Here is a 19738-nt window from a genome sequence, read left to right on the forward strand (position 1 = left end):
CGCTGCAGTAACCCAATAGCCAGGCCTCGCTGTATGGGCTGAGCGGCGGTATGCATGGCCGGAATGTGTCCAAATACCTGAGCTGTGGCAGGAAGAAAGAGGCGTATGGAAGGTAAGGAGCAGGAAGAGGAGGCAAATAAACGCTTCATGGGAGCCAACACGTCCTGATGGCTTTTTCCTCCTGACACAGTTCAAATAACAACGCAATGAACCTGTTCAACACTGCTTCTCCACTTCATCCTTTTGAGAAATCGTTTGCCGTCAGCTCAACCCTTCACCAAGTTTATCAAGGAGTCATTTGTTTTGCCAGTGTCCTTTTCACCCCATTGTGAATTTCCAGTGATGTAGTAAACCTTGGAAAGTGGCCAGGCTCTTAAACCGAGGCCCTGTGGACCCCCTGCCCCCCACCCCCCACTGACACAGACACACCTCACCGCTTGTTTTGTCCTGGCCTAAGACACTGTCAGGAGCCTGAGGCAAGACTTTTAGAGGGTGGGGCAGTGAGAGGTTTGACTCACCCTCAGGGGGAGCAAACTGCAGTGGAGTTGGGGGTGAACACCAATCCATCAGTGCAGTGTTACAACAAGGCCCTCCATATCACATTCTGCCACTTTACAGTAAGAGGAAACATGTCTGAAGACTTCATTGATGATCCCTTTGTGGTTTGTTGCACAACATACTCAATTGGCCTTTACTCTCAAACGTTAAGTAAATTCTCTGAGGGGTTTGTGTCAATAAAATGACATGTCCACACTTTACCTGCTATGACTGTAAATTACACCAAATCAACATGGGGCTAGCAGGACGCCTTTGAAAACATATATTTGCAGACCACTAACAACAGAGCCCTTCAGCATGCAGAAGGCTTTTAGTGGATGTTGTGAACTAGTTGAAGCCTGTAAAATGACAGGGGAGGGATGGGTGCCTCGAAACCAACGCTGCATCAGTTCCTGATGTTGTTCCTTCTGATTGGACCAAACATTGGAATCTGATCTAGGTGAATCCAATATCAGGAGTCAGAATTAGAAAAAGGTAGGCAGTCCTTTGGCAACAGACCAGCATTGTTAACAAATACTAATTACAAGAAATCCCAAGAGGGCAACCATTTTCATCACTTACTTCCATGACAAGGTTGAACTACATTCATGCAATGTTATAGGAAGCCAACAAGGCTGTACCTTGGCTTTAAATTGGAGGGTTTTACTTATCTTCTCTTTCAGATGGGATAAGCAACCATATAAGTCATATAAGTCATATAACGCTAAAACATCTTCAATTGTGGACAAACAAAATGATAGGATAGGATTGTGTACTTTCTAAAGTTACATGAATAGGCATGAATGAAGCTTCACGTAAGAAGGTTTTTAAATATGTACTAAATTATCTGAATTGAATCTCTGAACCATTGTTCAACAAGGGTTACGCCAGTTGAAGCTCAGTGAGTTAAAACACAGGTTCCATTCTGCCTACAATTCCTGAAAGTCTTCATCATTCGACATCAGTGTAAACTCGTAAGGGCATGCCAGATTTCATAAGCTAAAACAACCATCTTTAGAGGATCAAAGAGCATCAGACAGCTTTTCTTAGACAAGTCCGAATTGTAATACAGTGATGGGTGAACGAAACGTGATTTTCCTGCACAGATGGAAAAAGGAAAACAACTGTACACAGTCTAACCAGAAAGTACAGCTTTGTTAAAGCTGAAATCCACTAACAATATGGAACCAACCAACAGACCTAGGGTTCACACAGTTTGTTCTAGACCTCTCTAATCTTCCTACTTGACCCATTTTCATTGCAGCTTCGTAACCCTTTCAAACTGAAAACCGACAAAAAGAGGGACTAGTGGAAGAATAATCTGTCTATACAGACTAGGGTTTTAGTAAAGACAATAAAAATCAATCATAAGTAATGACTTTTTAAGATATTGATAGCGTGTAAATCAAAAATGAGGATATTAATGCCTCAAAAAAAAGTCAGTGGCATTTATTTAGATTACATTTCCACATTTCACTGTCACAAAAGTACATGAAAGTTTCCCAGAGAAAGGTAAAGAAAACATCTGGAAGATGAAACCCTTGGCAGATTTGGGAACAGAGCCAATGTCTGACATGGGTTAGACATTTTGTCAGTTGGTTTAATGATTGTGGGAGGCTTTCTTCCAAATGATAATAAGTGTAATCCCGCAGTGGAGTCACATTAAAAGTGATGATTCAGATACACTTTTAGAAATCAAGTAAAACAATTGTTACAAAAACGGTGTCCCCAGGTGACTGTGAAGGCTTGCTCTGACTCTGTTGTGTAGTCAGAATACATGCCTCTAAGCAAGATTAACATTTTGAATGTGTTCACACTGGAACATTTGTTTGAATCACATTCGAAAATAACAACATGTTTCTGTTTCACAGTAGATGCCTTAATCAGTTCTATTTGTCTGTAGGGTTCAATAACAACATATATTTCTGACTACTTAAATGATATTGATTCTTAAAATGGTGGACTTGATTATAGCATTTTGCCTTCTCAAAGTTAACGTCTACATCCGCACTTAGGTAAGGTGTAGGCAGTGGTTACTTATTGTAAGTGGTACAACTTAAGGAAACATGATGTTCAAAATGTCTACTTTGAGGAAATTCTGTTATTACAACATGCAAAAAAGGTGGTTCTAAGTTACAAAGTAATGGCGATAACAACCGTTATATTCTTCGCCTTTACCTCTTGTTGCAATTAACTAGAGAAATCCTTGGTTCAAAGCTTTATAACTTGGGTATATGTGTCTGTTTTATTCAGGCTATAATGTAAACTTAAAAATGTTTCCAAGAGATTCCTGTTCAAAGTAGGAACATTTTAAACCCAAAGACAAAAATCCAAGAAACTCTTTAACCAGTTAAACCCCACGGCCCCGCGGGCGGGGGCAAAACGCAACATCTTGCAAGAAACAGCGTCTGAGGGCTTCTTAACATTTAATAAACTATGAATGTGTCATATCCACTTAACGGGAAGAAACTCAGCTAACTGACAATATTAACAATTTTTAGCAAAAATAAACATAAGGGTAATAACAAAGGCTCTGTATTAGCCCTGAGCGAAATAATGCTAACACACTTAGCACAGAACTCTACTTATCGTATCTGCATAAACAAGATTCCACAGATTCCAGACATATAAGTATCATCACTGAGCGATGACTGAAACGACAACAAACAACAATAACATTAGCTTTAGGGAGCCAAAATGGCTAAAAACGTCTTAACTTTGTTGTGTTCTGATCAAAAGTTGTGTTCAATGGCATTAAAACGATAAAAAACGCTGCTGAAGATTAATCCATAGATTAATCCAATGTGTCTGTGTCACTTTGAAATGATTACTGATAATCCATCATTCCATTGTTATGTCAATAACGGAGATTTCATATTAGCTGCTACGATAGCTACTAGTGTATAACAACTTCCGGTTCCGGGGCATTCTGGCTACTCATTCACTAATGGGTCATGATTAGATGGATTTTAGGAACTTCCCCTCGATTCTATTGGCTCTAACGGTTAAAAATAGGTGTCAATCATCAAAATCGACCGAGGGGGGCCGGAGATATGGAAAATGCACCCAAATGACCCCAGAAGTGGGTTTTTTTTTTCTAAATCTCTCTAAAAAGGTAAAATGTCACTTGTTTTGCATCAATGTTGATACAGGGTACTTATTATATGTTATAGTTTGGATTCCTAAAGCTTTTAGTCTACCATCCCATCATTCAAGGGTGGTTTTCACTATAAGTAATGGTTTATTTTGGACGGACACTATAATTTAATTTGTTTTACTATGTTCAATCTGAATTTACTTTAAAATAAAAATAATCTATATTGATTCTGACTCTTCTACATCCAACTCACAGGTTTATCATTACTTTGAGAAAAAAGATTATTAATTTACCCCTTTTAGAAGTGAAGATAATTGTTCTGGGAATGTTCTTTTCGAGCCTGAGGCCTAAAAAACAGGCTCGGGGCTCAACTAGTAACAATAGTAATTATCCATGTTGAATTATTAATAATCGTATAAATTGAATTAAAAGCAATCCATTTGTTATCAAATCATTAAGTGCTGATATCAAGCCCTATTTGATTGAGGAATGTATTATAATGCAGCTGCTTGAAATGATGTCAATGCACCTGCTTTCTGACAACACTTCTCTGCTATAGGCAGTGTTGCTTCCTTGGAGCCGATGTAAAACTCTTTAGTTGGACAGAGTATCAATAGTGATGTTGACGAAAGAATATTGGTGGTTAAAGGTGCTTAACTTCTGCAGTATATCTTACTATGTGAACCACACAGCATTTAGAGAATGTGCCTGTCCTCATCTCAATAATCAAACTTCTTAAAGTATGACAAAGAACCCATGAATTAATATTTTTGACCCAAACTGGGAACTCAAAGGTTTTGAGAACTTGCTGCTTCTTGTTGGCCCAATGAGTCAAAAGGTACATTATGGTCACATTCCTGGACATGCTCATATCTAATAAAATAGAGGCCCACCTCTTTGGCGCGCAGACTGTCCACTGACAAACTTCCCAGGCTAACAGCATTCTTAAGATTCTCCTGCCAATCACACAGGACAATTTATTGACTGACCATCTAACAACCTTGATGCAAGTTTCAACATCAACAACTTTAGGGTTTATAGTTCCTAACGTAACACAATGACAATAAGATCAATAAAAAGGTGGTGCACAGTAACAGTTTATCAAAAACTCCATAACACTGCTCGGGTTTGGCTGGACTTGGTTACTTTGTATAACCCTGGAAGACAAGGACTCAAAGATCAAACGTCTGAGAAAGAAGACTGGATGATTAGCTGCAAATTATAAAGCCCATGTCTAGGCATGTACTGGAGACATTGATTGCTCAAGCAATTTAAAACGTCCTCAAAGATAAGAGAAGCTGACAGTGTTGACTTGCTGGATTTAGATATTTGACGGTGTTTCATCATTCTGGCAAAGACCTTAAATGAGTGATAGACCATGAGTAATCAGCAATTAAACTGGTTGAGCGATTGGTACGGAAAAAAGCTAACATGTAAGCAAAAGCCTTTTTTGCAAGTTGTTTTCCTTAAAAGACTTTCCTTTGAGCTGTTGATATGAGATTGACTGCTTACATTTTGCATTCTTTCAGTTATTTCAAAGCCACATTTGGCAATGCTTGACAGATGCTAACATTACAATGGTATATATTCTCTAGTCAACACAGTAACATTGTGCTGAACCTTGGAAATATTGGATTGTATTAGAAGAACAGAGAATTCAACTACAGTATGTCAGGGCTGTCAAGATTAAAAGTGAAGTGAGTTACCATTAGAGGGCTGCTGCCTGTCATTTCAACCTCCTCTAATTTCCCCCCTTTTTCATCATTCTGAGTATTCTCAGATTATAACCTGTGCTACAAACCCTGGTCTCCTTTACTTACAGTATGTTAAAAATGGTCGTTTGACACAGTCTAGGTTATATAAGTCGAAAAGCTTTGAAAAGCTTTCCTGTGAGCTTCATAGATTTGATTCTTTCTGGATATGGAAAAACAACTTTGAAAATGTAATAAAACATTATTATGTCATTTCAACTCCCTTCACTTGACTTTTCATGGCCCATCAGATCCTCATATTCACGTGCTGAATGCTCAAATGTACCTGCCTGCCTACACAGGTCTATGATTCACCAAGCAGCTAAGAACGCTGGCAACAGCAGAAATGCATATGCACATCCTATCAGCATTAAGCATTGGCCAAATTATTCTTTCCATTCCTGTCGTTGCTCTTGAATGCATAAGTAAATACAATTCCCCAGAAGACGTGGGCTTTTTGTGGAAAGAATGTGCAAGCAGAACTCATTGGTGCGTTAGCCAGGTTGTGTAAGCAGTAGATTGTTAGATTGGTCTGTTGGCCAGTGCTGTTTCTTTGTCGTTTTGCTGGTTCTTTGAACCCGCTAGGCCTCACTCAAGTGTTGAGTTTCAGCTTTGCAAAGCACTTCAAGAACGTGTCAATGCAGATCAACACTTTGACAGTAAATCCGACCATGAAAGAGGGGAACAACACTTCTTTTTATGTCTGAAAGCTTCCTCTTTGCTTGAGAGGGAATTATGGGCCCAAACCCTTGACATCTGCTGCAGACTGATACAAATTCCACAGTGAGGACACGGCTACAATAAAGGAAAGCAAATAAAAGCATTGGGATGTGCCTCACGAAATGATCTACTCTGCACTGGACAATTACATATGTAAATGTCTTTTAGGTGGACAACCATTGAGCTGTGTTTAAAGTGGTCGCAGATTTCAAAGAAGCTCACTGTTGATAGCAAATTCCAATTTCTTCAGTCCTTGTTGTATCAATGCATAAGTACTTGATCTCACAAACACACATTAATGAGAAGCATGGGTATTTTCTCTCAGATGATCCCCCCAGTCCCTAAAAGACAAAGTGTCCTCTTCTACAGTAGGAGGGTTGTTGACGGGGGCACAAACGTTTAGCTTACTAGGCACAACGGCTTCAAACACCCCTCAGTGAATACTGTCGGCTAGCTTATACTTCACCTTCAACTGACACTGTAATCCCCTGTAATGAATGGTGACAATGGCTGGGAGGCAATGACGTTATGCCAATGGCTATATCAGAGGCCCGGAGGATACAGTAGATGAAGAAAAGTAAGCGGGACAATGAGGGCTTTCATCGACAAGACAATATCAGGGCCCTCAATTAGTGTAGGCCAGACTCAGGTCCAGGGTGCCAGCGTTCATTGTTCCCCCGCTGGCCACTACAGCACAGAAAGCCCACAGGTCATGCTCTTCCTCTGTTTCAGCTTAAGCCAAGCAATGGCATGTTATAATCCACGTGACGGGGCTTTGGTGAGCTGGTACACCAACTTGATCTAAAACAAATGAACTTAGTGAACCAGCTAAAGAATATATTGACTCTGCAGATGTATGACCAAATCAATCTTCCTTTATATTTAACGAGATATTTAAAAAACGATAGCTAAAAAAGGACAGGACCAAATATGCTTTATAATACCTGCATAGTATATACTGTAGTGCATATTTTGTCCAAAGTACATATAAATAATGCTCCATCATCCATTAAAACAAGCAACAGGAAACATTTATGGTAAGGTCAGAATCCACACACACAGATTCACTCAGATATAGATCAAATACAACCTCTGGTCTGATCTTTGTATCGTGTGCCAAACTAGTAAACTAGTTATTCCTTCCTGAAGGCATTCATAGAGAACTGACCTTATCTTCCTTTCAGAGTTTCACTGGAAGAGCAAAAAAAGAGAGGAAACAAGAGACGGAGTGAAAACAAGGCCAAAGCCCTAGGCTAGCGTGTGCCTGTTTAAGGCTCCAAACACTCAAGCCAACAGTGGGTTGCCAGGTTGGGTCCTGAAGTATGCAAACCAGATATAGAGTTCTTAATAGTTATTTCCTCCCACTCAATTGCTCTCTTGAGACCAAAGTTAATGAGTTCATTATACTGTGAAATAATAGTATGACTAAATACTTTTTGTTAATGTTGATTTTTCCCGGGAAAGGTCTGAAGTGACTGAAGTGTTCAATGATGAAAAAGACTAAAAGTAAACAAAATGTTGGTGTGTGACATTATCCTCTTTAGTCTTACCTTATATTCTGCATTTAACTTTAGCGGATATATACAAGACAGGAAACTTAAGGTTACAAAAACCTTATACAGCCAAGTCTATTACCACGCCCAAATAACAAGGGTTATAAACTGGAGCTGTGAAACCCCAGGGCTCTGTTGAACATGGCAGTAACAGGATTTGATGGCAGACCTCTCAGCCCCTGTCCCTGACTGTCTCAGCAGAGAAATGGCCTGCAAATCTTTCACTGGACCTCTTAATATTTGACGTCCCCATGGTTGGCCTATGTTCCTCCTCCCTAAACCTCTCAATGGATGGCACTGTGCCACCTGGACCCGTAACAACCCCAGAGTGAATAGAGGGCACCATGTATTGTCTGCAAGCTCATGATTCACACAACAATTAGCAGCTTCCAAGTAATGGGGTACCGAGGCATACATGTTGTTATAATCTGGGCTCTGCGCATGATCCGACAGGAGTTTATGTCTTCTGCAGATATGGAATGTAACCAAGCACATCAAGTGAAGTACTTTAGGACATTTTGGAGGTACTTTTATATATAATTATACCTGATACCTATGCTCCACAACAATTCACAGGTAAATAACACCTTTCTCTCCACCATATTTGTTTGACAGATTAGGTTACTCTTACTTTTGCAACTAAAATAGAACACATAGTTAATTTTAAGCAGTGGTGGTCAATCATTATGACTTGTGACCTAAAAGCAAAGCCGGTGTCAGCTGAGGGTTCCTCGTCCCATTTATTTTTGTCTGAGTTGTACAACCACAAGACACCTCCCCTTTTAACTTCTCGTATAGTTTCATTTAAATAACAGTGTGAGGTTTGACAAACTGAAGTCCAACTATTCAATATTAAACAGCCAAATGAACCAAGTCAAAACATGTAAACACATTTGTTGTGGCACCACTTTGTTTTTGTTCTTTTCTAAACATCTTATTACTACCCAGATGTATCTTGGAAACCACTGGACTAAACTACCTTACTGTAACCTTCAAACTAGCTCCACATTGAGTAGCAACAACAGTAAAAAGCTGCTTACACACCGATGCATCAATCATGTATTACTGTATATCAGTCAACAGAAACTGATGTTTTCCCTTTCTCGCATCTTTTCATCTTTATATCTAAGTCCACTACCTAAGATTGCATCTAATACTGAGTGCACCTGGACAGTTCTCAGTTTCGGACAGGTACAGTGAAGACAGGTAATGTCATCGAACCCCAAAAAGTTCCCCAAAGTCTTACTTCCGGCCAGCGCATAGGAAAGTGGAGGACAGAGGTACAGGACTCTGCAAATCCCTCTTTTGTCACAAGAGCTCTAGGCTTGATGGTAATCTCTCCGTCCCATAGGAGGCTCCTCACTTCACACCCCCATGGTGTGAGATTTGTGCGGGGGTGAAAAGAGAAGTGCCTACAGACATGGCAGCTCTTGAGGGACGGGTGAATGAGTGGAATTCAAGGATGCCTTGAAAAGCGGCCTGCACATCATGAGAGTCAATCAGAAGATAAGAAGAGGTGGAGAGCGAAAAAAGAGGGATAAAACCACAAAGTGAGGGTCGAAAACGCACAATGGCATTCCCGAGAGGGGCCTCGTGAAATGCTGAATGGTCTATTCATTCATTAAAAAAACGCATTGGGTGGTAGGTGGTGCTAGTATTTACATTTTTCACATCAAAATATGCTTATTTCAGTGTTTGAATGTGAAAACTACCTTTGAAATACTGTCAGAGGATCCCATCATATCTATCGACGGGCTATACGGTTCTGGTCACTTGGGATCAGCCTTACTTCATTGAGAGTAAAAAGCTTATGGTATAGATTTCTTAGGACAGGAGAATGTAAATGGGTGGAGGGGGGGTCTCTAGTTTCATGCCTCCCTGTGTTCAGCAGGCTGTCAGTGAGGACAAGTGAGCACTCCCTAAAGCTGGAGACGGGGACAAAGTGCCAGGTAGACGGATCTGGTTTCCTTTGCTACAGCCAAATGCGGCTTTGTGGTGGAAAAATCTGTACCTGGTGGCCATGGAAACCAGTGCTCACCCAGGCCGTAGCCTACAGTGCTGACAAACTGACCAGAAAGAGAAGGTAGAGGGTCTCTAAAGGGTCTCAATGCCCTTTGACAGAGTAGTCTGGGTGGTTGAAAGGTCTATATTATGTGTTTACATACAGTACACTATTGCAACTGCAGCTGTGTTGAGGGTTTTAATTGTGAGTTGTTTGCTTATCAAGTAGCTTGGTAGCTCGCTCCAACATGTCTATAAGTACTCTTGCATTAATGGAATCAAAATCTACGTATGAATACGCATTAGCTGCCTTGCTACATGTTCAATGAACCACAGTGAATGTTGCCCTCTGTGCCCTATGTCTAGAATGTCTTTCCTGGAGCTAATACATTTCAAAAGTATCCTTAAATATGCATAACTGTGGTTACAGAGATAGATCAGTTTTACTTGTGTTGGTAATGCTTGAGCTTTACATTTGTTCAGAGCTTTAGAATAAAAAAAACATATACTGTAGAGTCCTGTTATTTGGAGAGCTTCACACCTTCCACTAACTGTTACCATCGATTATGGCTGGGAAAGACAAGCGAATAAGTGAGGGTTTCACGGAAAACAGGAAAGAGGTGCTGAGAGGTAAGAGGGCACTGAGTGTGCCATTAGTGCTGGAGATGGTTGGGTGGACAGAGCAAGTGGCCCTACAAATCCTCTTCTCTTGGAACATAAGCAATAATTATGGTATCCCTCTGTATTTTGCCGCTGTCAACCCGGCATTTTGACATCAGGGCCAGCATGAGAGCGCACCTGAAACACTGAGTGGTGGGAGCACATAAAAATACAAATAACAGCTGTCAGCAACATTCAAGAGAATGCTCTGACCTGAAAAGCAAGATGATAGGGGATCACAGATAGCGAGGGCATTTCTGTACACATGGCAATGCTAACAAAACTATTTTGTTTACATAAGCAACTAACTGTTTTGACTCTAGTCAGTTTTATTATCTATAATGTTAATGCAATGCTATTTTCCTGTAAGGTCCAATCCATATGACAGCTAATGTGCAGTTGTGTTAATGGTGTAGGCACTAACAATTAGTTAAATTCAATGAACATTCACCCATCCTATTATATATCTATCTATATATCAGAATTGCAACAAAATAATTTAAACTATTCATACTTTCAATCCTAAAATTCAGGCAGAAACTTGCTTTACTATAATAAAACATTCTCATGCTTTCAATTAATTTGATTACTCATCTGGAAAATACATGCTATCCTAGGGCTCTGGCCAAGTACATTTCCTCACCTCCTTGACACATATCCAAACAATTATAAACTCAGTGGCTAAGTAAGTAAAACTTTATTTATATAGCAACCTTCTCAACACGGATGTACAAAGTGCTTTACAGGACAGTACACAGGACACAATTCAAAGTACAACTATAAAATGTAGAATAAAAGACATAAAATAACAGCAGGTAATACATAGGATAAAACACCAATGAAAGACAGCTACTAACTCACCTCCTCCGGTGACCCAAAGGCCTGTCGGAAGAGGTGGGTCTTTAACTGCCCCTTAAAAATCTCTATTGAGGCTTTTATTTCCTGGGGGAGTTTGTTCCAAAGCCTTGGGGCCACCGCCTCAAAGGCACGGTCACCCTGGGTCTTTAGCCTGGTTCGGGGCACCCTTAGGAGGCCTTGCTCAGAGGACCTCAGGGCCCGGGTTGTGCTGTGAGGGTGGATCAGGTCATTAATGTAGGCTGGGGCTTGGCCATGGACAGCTCTATATGTGAAGAGCAATACTTTGAATTGGGTTCTGAGATGGACAGGGAGCTAGTGCAGGGCAGAAAGGATCGGAGTGATGGTTTTTTTGGACCGAGTGAGTAATCTGGCTGCAGCGTTTTGGACCTGTTGTAACCGGTTTACTGATGTTTTGTTGAGGCAGGAAAAAAGAGCATTGCAATAATCAAGCCGGGATGAAATAAACGCATGGATAGCCATCTCCATTTCTGCGTTTGATAGAACCCCCCTGAGCTTGGCAATGTTCCTGAGATGGAAAAAACAGGTAGGCCTACGGGTCAGGAGTTGTATGTGTTTGTCTAGTAGCATAGACTGATCGAAGGTTACACCAAGGTTTTTTATGTTTGCCCTAACGTTACCACTAAATGAACCCAGGTGGCTTGCTACCTTAGAGGCGATGCTATCAGCCGCTAAGATCAAGACTTCCGTTTTTGATGCATTAAGCTGTAGGAATTTGCTTGACATCCACTCCTCAATTACAGACAGACATGTAATCAGGGTGTTTCCATTTTCCATTTTGACGGGTTTAAAAGAGAAATATATCTGGATATCATCTGCATAACCCTCAAATTGGCTCATCAAGCGGCCCAATGGAAGCATGTACAGGGCAAAAAGAAGGGGGGCTAAAACAGAACTCTGGGGCAGGCCGCAGGATAGGGGAGTGCTATGTGATGAGAACGGGCCCACCGCCACGGAGAAACTTCTCCCACTGAGGTACGAGGCAAACCACTGGAGGGCAGACCCTGAGATGCCTACCCACTCCCTGAGTCTATCTAGCATGATGGCGTGGTCCACTGTGTCAAACGCTGCACTCAGGTCCAACAACACCAGAACCACGCAATCGCCTGCATCCGATGCCATCATGAGGTCATTGGAAACCCTGAGGAGAGCTGATTCTGTGGAGTGGTGTTTTCTGAAGCCTGATTGGAATTTGTCAAGGATGTTATTGTCATTCAGAAATGTATTGATCAAATGGGAGCAGCTCGTTCTTTAAGTGAAGTTAAAAGGCAAAGCAACAAGTTTAAATGTTGTTGCAGGTCAGACTGTTACATTAGGGTCAAACCGTACACATCCAGGTAGGTTTTCTGGGTCGTACATAAGGTTACCAAAACATTCAGGTGGTGGTGTGTTTATGGCTGTTTTAGAGTTGAGTGGGGTGAAAAGGGTAGATATTTGATAGTAAGATTGTCAAATGTAAAGAGTTAAAAAAGCAGAATTAGTAGCATTAATTTGTTTCGGTTTTTAAACAAAACATTCATAGTTGGTCATTTCTCCCGGCCAAAGAGGCTTAGGGTGATAGCCAATGGGTGAAAGCCAACCTAAGATGTTCCAATGTTTCTGAATGAGCTTTGTCGGCTTTGCATCGCTGTGTGTTTTATCGCTCCAATGTTGGCCAATGAAGTAGCTTTGTCTCTGTTACATGCTTTTAATCTTGCCCCTAGTCGCCACATTTTTATAGCGGTTGACGCTGAGAAAATTTATTGAAAACATTCAATTAAGCTCATAAAGGCAAAAGACAGGGTTTCTGCTGATACAGACACTGCAACAAACTTATGGTAGTTCAAGTGATTGAAGTATTGAGTCTTTACATTGCGTTTCTTTAGGAAATCCTACTCATTGTACCTTTTAAAATAGTAACATCTTTTGCAATAACGGTCTAAATACGCCAGCTCCAAAATGAACTACTCGATAGAAATCAAGAAAGACGAACAAACATAGTGACAATCACATTAACGTTATGCTTCCCGAGTGTACAACTAACCTCATTTGAAACAGTGTGCCTGGTGCTGCTGGGGTGATTCTCAAACTGGGCCTTGTTCTTCAATGTCCAGTACGGATATACAACTCCTCAGATTCACTACAAAATCCAGATGGGTTGAATTAAGTAATCAAAGCAGGATGTGACCACCGTGGTTTTCTAATAAAAACACATCCGCATTGGAGTAAACTACAGTGTATCTCCATTTCCTTTCCAGTCTCCTCAGTAAGTGTTCCTCACATGGACACTTTTTCTGTCCTGGTGTTGGACAGCTGTGCTGCATTACAGTGTGGTCCTGTTACGCTGCATGACTTTTAAGAGACGGACAGAAATGACCTTATAAACATTGTTTTGATAGTCTTTATGAAACAAGAAAGAGCTGTATGGGGTCTCGAGTGTTTTTACAACAAATGGGATTTCAAAAGGCCAGCTCAGTCCATTACTGAAGCTTCCAAACCAAATGATCAGCAGAGAGATTGTATCTCTGGTGTCTTGGTGAGTGACAGACAAAGACTGTTGCCATACGTCAAACTTGAAGCAAAGATGATGAAAAAAAGATGCCAGAAAGTGAAGCACAGACACCCACTTGACATTTTGAATGACCCCCACCCACAACACTGAAAAGTCACGAACCTTGACACTGAAAGATATAACCCATTGTCCTAGAAGAGGTTTAATGGCCTTTTAAATGCTGGTGGCTAACAAGCAAAAATAATGCTAGAAGGGAACTTCCAAGCCTTGATACTAAGCACCTCCAGAGATGTCGATCAAGAATAAGTAGGTTTAGTGACTAGAAAATCCAGGGATTAGACATCACAAGGTTCACTGAGTCAGCCGATTCTGTGCACAGTCGGCCTATTTATTTCATTGGAGAGTAACAATGATTCTAACAGAGGCACCAATGTGACGGCTGTTGACCACAGAAAACCTCACTATTTTTTTAAGGGGACTTTAACTAATTAATGTATGAGTCTAGAGTTTACAACATTGTGTCGTTTCAGGAATAAAGTGTCCTCCATTCCTAACCTCTGAGATGTTTCCAATAACACATGGTGCAGAATCAAGTTTGTTGTATGAATTGCTGTAGCTGTGGTTGTTTAAAATAATGTTATATTAATGTATTTATTTTGGCTTTAATGCCCTTTGGTTTGTATGCATGAATAGCAATATAGCTTGAAAAGGGATATCATTTCAAATAAAAGGTATTCTGAGGTGGCAAGGATAGAGTTTTTTCAATTATTTTTTTAACTTTTAAATCATTCAAATAAAAGCCAAGGTACATTTTATAATCCCGATTCTACACAGTTTCTTTGCTCAGAATATACAGTTGTTTTTAACTTTTTTGGAAACCTTTACAGCCCTCTCTTTCTGTTTCGACAGAGCTCATACTATGTAGACCCTAATCATCTTTGTGTTTATTAAAAAGGTACGTCATGCTTCATCAAAACGCTGCTATTCACTGGCTTCCACCTGATCTTTCATCGCCAAAAATAATATGGCCCAGGTGGGGCAGAGTAATGTACATGTCACCACAATGTGTCAGGTCTGAACTTAGTCACCTCCCCTTCTCTGTATTTCTGTCCCTGAGTATCCTTTCAGTCTCTAAAGCAGAAATGTCCAAATAAATGAAGATTTCAAAAAGAGCTGTTTCTCTGTGTAAATGTTTTTACACAGAGAGTCATGTGAGTGTCTTGACTTAACTGACCTCTCTTTATAAGCACAATGGCCGTCACTGTTAAGGCTTAAAAAGTTCCATTCACATAGCAAACTGACAGTTTACACTAGATTAAATCACGTTGTACCCTGAAGACTAGACAGAAAGCTAACAATTCAATAATCCAAGGGAATTAACTTAATCATCAAAGTCCATCAAAAGGTGTTTTTTGCAGCTGTAGAGACAAAAAGAAGTCCAGATCCTCTTACTTAGGACACATCTGCGATATGAAAGCAGATGTTTTTCTGCAAATGCTGCAACTACGTGTCAACACATGTTTGTCAAGCGGGGCTCTTTTTCAGACCTGCTATTCCATCCTATATTATTATAGATGAAAACTGCAGGATCACTTTACAAAAACATACAAGGAAAAAAAAGAATTCCTATATGGTCTGAAGAAACAGAAATATAGGGATTTAAAAAAGGGTTTTGTTACCCCTTCCGAGCACACTGTGAGCCGGTCTCAAATGGCTTCCCTGTACCTCTGGCCATGCTTCTTCACTGAAAAGAAGAAACCCCAAGCCAGCTGTGATTTTTAATGTGGCATCTAATTCAGCCATTAAATGACACGGTGGGGTGCCCCCCCTACAGCCGTCCCCCTCCCCCAGCTCTCTTTTGGCAAAACCACGCTGGGTGCATGTCAAAGATCACATGACAATAGGGATTCCTTCCCCGGCCAGGGACTGGGAATGAATCAGACCTAATTCAAGCATGTCGCAGCAGCCAGAGGCATGGCTCTTGAGAGCGAGCAGCAGGCCTTTTCAACCTGGACACACACAGCATTCCTTGAAATATGGTTTTACTCTTTTTAAGTTGTTCACATGTTCTGATCTCCAATTAGGTCGGAGAAGTGTAAAGATCCAGAGTTTGGATGTTAAAAAGACAGACCAAGAGAAGGTAGATGATTGGCAAAATGCAAAAGACGTTTCGACAAACCTTTGGGTCCAATGAGTACAAAGAATGATTCTGCCAAATAATACTGCATCTATTCAGATCACGGTCAATCAAATATTTATCAATGTCCTCTCGGCTTCCTCTCCCTATCATCTGACAGTTCTCTAACTCAGTATTTAATAGATCAAATGAAGGATGTAAGTGAGGTTCAAAGATAAATTATTCAGCAGCAGAAGAGAGTCTGTTCATTCAGAGGCTCATATAGCCCTTTAGCACCACTGCCATTCAAATAAATGATCCTTTGTCCGATGTCCTGACGTTAGAACAGCTGGAAAGATACATGTAAAGTTCTGCGTACGCTAACAGCTCTTTACACATGAGGGGAAGAGGGGGGGAAGCATCTTGTCCAGTATTTTTAGATGCAGTCTCCAGTTGGACACAGATTAAGACACAGGACAAACAAGGAAGGAATGTAGGTTTCTGAGCAATGAGGACTTTGGACTTGAGAAACACCTGTAAACAGTCCCAAAGCCCCTCTGACCTCCTCAGAGTGGACGAAGTGCTGGGTTTTAGCACTGGATCATAACAATGTGTCATCGCAGGTTGTAGCAACCAGGCAGTCTGTTAGTGAAACATAAAAGGGTGCTGGAGAGTCGTGTTTAAAGAGTAAGCGGCAGACTAATGCAATATGAAAATGTAGCAGTGCTCAGCATACAGTCTCTACTGTGTTCTCATTCTTCCTGTGTCAACTGAGGAGTATAAACTTGCAGTTTTTCTGTATCCCTTTTCCTGCTTAGAAATGTGGTATGTTCAGCAGCCTACCAAAGAGGATATTTCTCAGCCAGCTGTAATTATCTTACCCTATTTTACATGTAATTAGAATACTTATTTATGTATGTAATTGCATCATTGTGTCATTTGCACCATGCTCTACTTTTTAAACATACACTTTGCTCGAGTATTTCCATTTTGTCCTGAAATATGTCATTTTGGAGGCTAATAGAAAAAAAAATTCAAATGATACACTGATATGATATTATACAGTAATGTAACATCTACCCAGAATTAAAAAAAATCTAACATTAGTTCCAATTTTCAATTCAGAACTTACAGTATAAGGAAGTATTTCTACTTTTACTTAAGTAGAGAGTTTGAGTACTTCTTCCACCTCTTGTCTTAACTATATGTTATGTTGCCTTGTTGGAGAAGCCTTGGACTTCTCACATTACAGCCTTTTAATTGAATCTTAAAGATATTTCACTCTATGAACTTTTATTTAGAAGGAACCCTGCGCGTATTGGCAGATGTACGTCTGGCTGCGATAAAACGTTGTAAATGTCGCAAAAAAGAAAAAGGTAGCAGCATCAGAGCCAGGACATTAATCATTAATGCTCCAAGTGATATTTCTTACCTGACCATTGCGATGCCGCTTGTCCAACGAGAACAAGGACGCAGCAGAGAAGGCGCTCCAGCCATGAGGAACACCTGCAGAGGCAGCAACAATCAAACTTTAGCGCTTCACCAAAAGTCGCCAAAAACGTTGAAATACAAACGCAAAAAGCAGAAGTACCTCATCTTCGTGTGTTGGTTCTCTGGTACCGAGTAGGGAAAGATACATTGACTGTAAAGTGTTCGCAGCCTCTTGGTCCAGCAGCCCGCTGCCTGCACGCTGCTCCAACAGCTGATGGGGACTCGGATGGAGACAGGAGGCGTGTGGAGAGAAGAAGGACCTGCAGGAGGTCAGAGGGACTTCCGCCAGGTCCTAAAAGGGAACACGTTACTCTCATTGGTTACTGTGGATTGTACCATCAGGGATTCATGTCATCCAACAGTATTAACAATAAGAAGAAGACAAATGAAGACAAGTTTATGTTTATGGCACAGGCAATTCAACGTGATCTACAAAAAACATGAGAAGATACATTTGCATACATTTAAAAACAGTCAAGAGAATTTAATTCTAAAATATAAGCTACATGAGAACATGACAGATAGAAAATACAAGAATACAAATGACAGTGCAGTGTATTATATGAAAAGTTATTTCATTTAATAAAAGGCAGCAGCAATCAAAAGTCTTTCAGTCTTGATGTAATAGCGTTGAATCATTTCTAGTAATTTCTTCCAGATATATAGAGCATAATAACTCGACGTTCCATGTTTAGTTTTGACTAAGAAAAGTAAATTGATATGAATTCAAATTATATGAATGAAATGAATAGGAAAAATGTTTTATAGCATGTATTATTAGCATATTACATTTATGTGAGGTCAAACATGACTCACAGGTCCAGTATTTCCGTTTTTATTTCTTTTTGGGGAAAACTCAATCAAACAATCACAATGGAACAGGTAAAGAAAATTCAGCAAAATAGAAACAAGAAAAAAAAGGTACACCAAAAATTCGAAACAAACTCGTCAACCATACGGAATTCCTAGATGTTTATTAAAATAAAAATATATCATAGTATGTTCTTTTGCTGTAAAACTACTGTATGGTATCATTTTAGACACAAGAAAAATAAATAAAACAAGCTGATGAATAGATGGATACAACAACTGACAGGTGAGTCTCATTCAACAGTTAGTTAGCTCAAATATGCAATTTCTTATAGAAATGAAGATTGGTAAAGGCAAGATTGTCCCTTGCTTTGAAGCCGGATGTTTAAGTTTTGCCGGCATAACACAAATCTGCGGGAAGAGGGCATTGTTGTACCTTAATCTCTAAAGTACAAATATCATAACATGGCTTCAATAATAATGTGTCACCATATTTAGTTCACCTACCCATCAAAAATGTCTTAACATTACTATAGTGTTGCTAGTAGTTTTTCCCATAATGTCTCAGGTAAGGGTATGAAGGGAAATATTTCAGCCTCTTTCCTTTGGTTCTCACATTGATGAGACGAGAGAACAGACAGCTCGTGTCTCTGGTGACAAACCTGACACACCCGGGGTTATGCCCCTCCACTGTCAGAAGCTGGAGAGGATGTGAATAGGTGAAAAACTATACCTGAGCTGTGCAAACATGACTTTTCCACCGGAAAGTCTTCTGTTATTCATACAAAGTTTACACAGTCAATACCCTCTCAAGCTGTAGTGTGCTCACAAGAACGGACTTGACAAGATAATGACCACGTGTGGTTTCAGTGCAGCCTTATTTACTCTGCTTTATCTTGCTGAGAGGTAAGAGAAAGGTGAGGCCTTCATCAGGAAGAGGTTTCTTTAGCAATGTAAAACATGGACTTCTATGCTATTGTTATGTATGATTGTACTAGCAGAGCTAAACATGCAACATCAGTAAACAATCAAACCTGTAACATCATTTCCTGTAAGATAACCCACTAAGCAACTCAAATGCAGAATGTAAATGATGTTAGCAAAAATGTATGAGAAAAATATATCAAAAAATATGCACAATAAAAAAGTTGCAAACAATAAGTGAGAAGTGTAGGAGCATTGTTTTTAGTATTTGCCCAGAAAAGCATAAATATCTGCTGTGGCAAGTTGCACTTACACAAGGTGACCACCAGAAGGCGCAGATGGTGTTCTTTTCTGCAGAGGAAACATTTGCTTAGTCTTTTATGATTTGTAAATGCACTGCTGTCCCACTACAGTATACACTGTTGAGGGAACTTGGTTGTATCTCTCTGTGTCACGTCTTCCCGCATCTGTGTGGAGTTTGTGATGCTGAAAAAAATAACAGCAATAATTATGCTAAAACCCCACCTTGTTAAAAATCCTGAAAAAGTGTGTTGTTAGTCTTTCAGATGGATTTGAATGTTTTTAGGTCAGATACACCTAACCAGGACAGAAAGAAAAAGAGGACGAAGCTAAAAGTAAGCACTGTTATATATATTAATCTCAGTTGTTTGCCACAAACCACAAAAACGACTTGATGCCGCAGTTCTACGC

General features: G+C 40.1%; 2 protein-coding genes across 2 annotated transcripts in view; one reads left to right on the top strand and one right to left on the bottom strand.

Moving 5' to 3' along the window:
* col18a1a (collagen type XVIII alpha 1 chain a) overlaps window positions 1-17537 on the bottom strand; it is a 114388-nt gene extending 96851 nt beyond the window's left edge. Inside the window, exons 1-2 of the mRNA XM_034221470.1 lie at window positions 17394-17537; window positions 17235-17308 (exon numbers count right to left, since the gene is read on the bottom strand). Coding sequence (XP_034077361.1) covers window positions 17235-17308; window positions 17394-17398 — 79 coding nt within the window. The 5' untranslated portion in view covers window positions 17399-17537. The remainder of the gene's footprint in view (window positions 1-17234; window positions 17309-17393) is intronic.
* The window catches only part of obsl1b (obscurin like cytoskeletal adaptor 1b), a 73021-nt gene that overhangs the window by 551 nt on the left and 52732 nt on the right, over window positions 1-19738 (top strand). The window lies entirely within an intron of this gene.

This window comes from Gymnodraco acuticeps, unplaced genomic scaffold, assembly GCF_902827175.1.
Source record: "Gymnodraco acuticeps unplaced genomic scaffold, fGymAcu1.1, whole genome shotgun sequence".
NCBI lineage: Eukaryota > Metazoa > Chordata > Actinopteri > Perciformes > Bathydraconidae > Gymnodraco > Gymnodraco acuticeps.